General features: G+C 43.1%; 1 protein-coding gene across 1 annotated transcript; it reads right to left on the bottom strand.

Moving 5' to 3' along the window:
* Nucleotides 1–1348: 1348 nt before the first annotated feature.
* Nucleotides 1349–3585, bottom strand: fign (fidgetin, microtubule severing factor). The gene has a single exon (XM_022741207.1). It carries the CDS (start codon nt 3575–3577, stop codon nt 1349–1351), a length of 2229 nt encoding a protein of 742 aa, XP_022596928.1. The 5' UTR covers nt 3578–3585.
* Nucleotides 3586–3874: the final 289 nt, after the last annotated feature.

The raw sequence follows: 3874 nt of genomic DNA on the forward strand, positions 1-3874 counted from the left end.
AGCGAACTAAGGAACAGGATCATTGTAAATGATGGAAATGAAGATTTTTACCCAACAGGAAATAAAAACTGTGTTCCAAACAGAAATGGCCTCAAGGCTACAACTGACACATACATTATGGTTCTGATTCTTTTCAAAGGCAAATCTCCAATCGTACTACAACTTTCTATTTCAGACAAATCCAAATGTAAAGAACCCCCCAAAATAACTTTTTTTTTGTCTCTTGCAAATAAACCAGAATTACTCTCATACATTCATTGTAGGAACCTTCTAATTTCATTTTGAGCTTTTTGAGGTATTATATAGCCTTTCATGGTTTGATGATGGAATTTCAAATGCAAGCCAAATGCTCTTGTAGTGTGTAGTGCTTCGACACAAGCTTATGAGGTACGATACATGTCATTATCACTTTCCTGAGTTTTCAAATAGAGAACATCGAAAGAAAAAAATGGTAGAATTTTACATTTATGCGAAACACTGTGAATTACTACTGTAACAATATTTTAACAGCAATTACATAGTAATTTATTGTTTAAATTGAAGTCACATTGTAAAATAATATATATTTTTTTTAAATTCATCGATAGTGGAGAGGCTAGTTAAGCAAACCAAATTCACCTCAAGTTTGCCAGAAAACAAATCACGTAATCTAGCAAACAAGTTCAATGTCAGTGTTATTGTAATTAAATGATTTACACACACATAAAACCTGTGTAAGGTAATGAAGCCCAACTGAAATTATGCCAATAAATTTAATTTACCTCAAATTAACCACAACTGTTCACAGAGACCACGAAACTGACACAGCTGTAGAACACTGCTCAAATGGAAATGGAAAGTTTTTTGTCTCATTTTAAAGCTTTTTTATATTACCACATGTCACCAATGAAGATTGTGAGGCAAAAAAAAACAAAAAAACCCAACTTAAACAGCACCACCTCAGGCACTTGATAGCAACTAAATCTCAAGATCAGCAGAATAGTATATATATATATATATATATATATATACATACACACACATATATATATACATATATATATATGTACATATATATATATATATATGTATATATATACACACATATGTATATACAAAAAGAGGGGGCGTCTTCTACAAGTTGTTTGAACTTTAGTGAGTACATGGCTTCAGCCATATAAAGCATTTAATTAATAGTTACCAATGTGTGATGTCCAGACTGTCGTCCTCTGTCTTTCAAGGACAATCCCTTTGCTGTGTATAACATGTTCATGTCACCATTGTTTGATATTTTTCCTCTTCACTGAAGGCCAAATCATATTTGTATTTAATTACTGGGTTTAAAGAAATTGTGTTTGATGGGTCTCTTTCATTGACTACAACCAAACATTTTATTCCACTCAGTGTACATGTCAAGTTCTTTTTGTGATATGCTAGGCTGAAATTTGCAGAACACATTGTCAAAGTCTTGGTAGGAGACCGGTCTCATCTGACTGGGATGGATACTTGACAAGTCAGTACCAGGAATGCCATGAAGAGGACCTACTACAGCCTCTTGACACAGCTGGGCCACGTCCAGTCCAGAAAAGCCCTCTGTCCTCTGAACCAGCAGTGACATCTCTTTGTCACTAAGACAGTAGTTGTTCTGTGAGAGCAGTTGGCTGATTATCTGGTGTCGTGCTGTCCCATCAGGCAAGGGGATGAGCAGTCGCTTGGTAAAGTACCTCCGTAGGGACTCTGGGATCTCTTCAGGCTTATTGGTGGAGCACACCACGAGGACATGGTCCTCAGCAGAGGTCAGAATACTGTCAAGCTGCATGAGGAGCTCAGCCTTGAGGCGATTCACAGGGCTCTCCTCGCTGAGCTGGGCTGACAGCAGCAGGTCCACTTCGCTGATGAACACCACCGCCGGCTGGCGACACCGGGCCACCAGGAAAGAAGCCTGGATGATCTTGTCGCCTTCCCCTAGCCACTTCGTCACCAGACCTGAGCTGCTGAGTCGCAAGAAGGCAGCCCCCAGTTGGCTGGCCATGCAGCGCGCCAGCAGCGTTCTACCAGTTCCCTGAGGTCCAAATAAAAGGAGGCTTCGAGGTAATGTGGCAAGTCCACTAAACATGTCTGGCCTTAAAATGGGCCATAGTATCTCCTCTTTAATTGCTGCTTTGACCATTTCCAGACCTGCGATGTCACTCCAGTCCACCGGAGGGCCCTGCTGAAGGATTTCCGTGGTCACCATCTCCACCAGGTTGGAATCACTGTTCTTCAGTTGCTCCTCCGCAGCATGGATGGACGAGGTAGCCGTACCAAGGTCAGGCCCTGTTAGGGAGTGAGAGAGGTGCTGTCTGTGCTCTTCAGTTTGCTCACTCATGATGGGAGATCCAAACTTGCTGTAGGGCTCACCAGTTCTGAGATCACCCACAGAGCTTTTGGTTGATCCATAGGAGGGAGGAGTTAGTGCTCTGCCAGAGTGCATGTTAAATTTTCTTTGCTGATCAGAGGACATTGGCTGTTTGGTTGGTTTAAACGCTAAAGACGAAGCCTCTGCATTTCTCTCAAAGCCATTTCCCCTGTTTGAGTCTGAGACGCTGCTGTCTGTTATTCTGTACATCGGGCTCTGTGAAGAGCGCTGTTGGTTGTAGTTGAAATTACCATAGCTAGAGTCCATATCTCCATGTCCACTCATGTAGAAAGCTTTTCGTTTTAATGAGTTGGACGTGCTGCCATTCAAAGGTGTTGGTGCAATTGGCGTATGATTATGGGACTGGTAGGTGTAGCCAGGCAGTGTGGAGGGAGGGATTGGTGTAGGAGCTGCAATACCGGACGGCAGATAAGCAGAAGGAGGGGGTGCTCCCCCAGGGCTGTAACCTGGGCCAACAGCAGTCTGAGAAGGATACCCTGTTGGAGGATAATTGTAGTTTGGAAGGTTTGGAGACCCGGTGTTGTAGCTCGGCACTAAGGTAGGAGGAGGAGGTGGGGGTGGCGGTTGTAAGAGCCCAGCACTGTGCAAAGGAGATGGATGTGGGGAGGGGAGGGCTGGGGTATTCTGGCTGCTGTAGCTAGAATGTAGGTAGGAGGCGTTGTAGCTGGCAGTATATTCCTGAGAGGGGAGGCCCGAGTGGAGAGTAGTGGCTGTGTGGCTCCCACAGTTACTGCTGGAATAGCTAGGCTCAGACAAGCTGCTGGCCACCCCTGGGGAGCTGCCTATGCTAGCCGACACATCTGTAGGGGGTAGGGCAGCTGTCATTCCAGCTTTGCTCACAGATATAACATCTGGAGCACAGTTCATTGGGTAAATCCCCTCCTGCCAGGACTCATTCTCTGACTTTCGTCCATTCATGAGTCCAGTGCTGCTATCAGAGTAGGAACACAGCAGGGCTCTTTCATTTGGGCCCTCTAGGATCCCAGAGTACTTCTCTGCATATTTCTTTAACAGATTGGAGGCAGTCAGTGCAGAGATGTCATCGTTTGCCCACGCATACTGGTACGTTCGCTGTAAGTGCCCCCGGTAGGCTTCTACTTTGTGTGCTGGCGAGCGGGTAGTAGATGAGATGTCAAAGTGTTGCTCTGCCCATTGTGTGTGCTCTGGGGTCCACTGCATCTTTAGACCTAGATTTTCCGCATAAGGGAGAAATATGTCAAAATAAGCAATAAATTATAAGTAATTATCATTCAAGCATTAAAAATATATATTCTGATATTCCTAAATTCTACAATGTTCAAATAGAAAATAATTCAAACACTGGTAAATGGTTCATTATGCAAGAATTGCTTGTTTTTTTCTAATTGCATAGGTGAGGAAAAGGTGGGAAATTATAAAGAAAAAAGAAAAAAATATTAAAACAGTTTTTCCCATTTTCTTCCAGAAAATGTGTTTTAATACAACTTGCACCATAAT

This window comes from Seriola dumerili, unplaced genomic scaffold (genome assembly GCF_002260705.1).
Source record: "Seriola dumerili isolate Sdu_G_001 unplaced genomic scaffold, Sdu_1.0 BDQW01000052.1, whole genome shotgun sequence".
In the NCBI taxonomy this organism is placed as follows: Eukaryota; Metazoa; Chordata; class Actinopteri; order Carangiformes; family Carangidae; genus Seriola; species Seriola dumerili.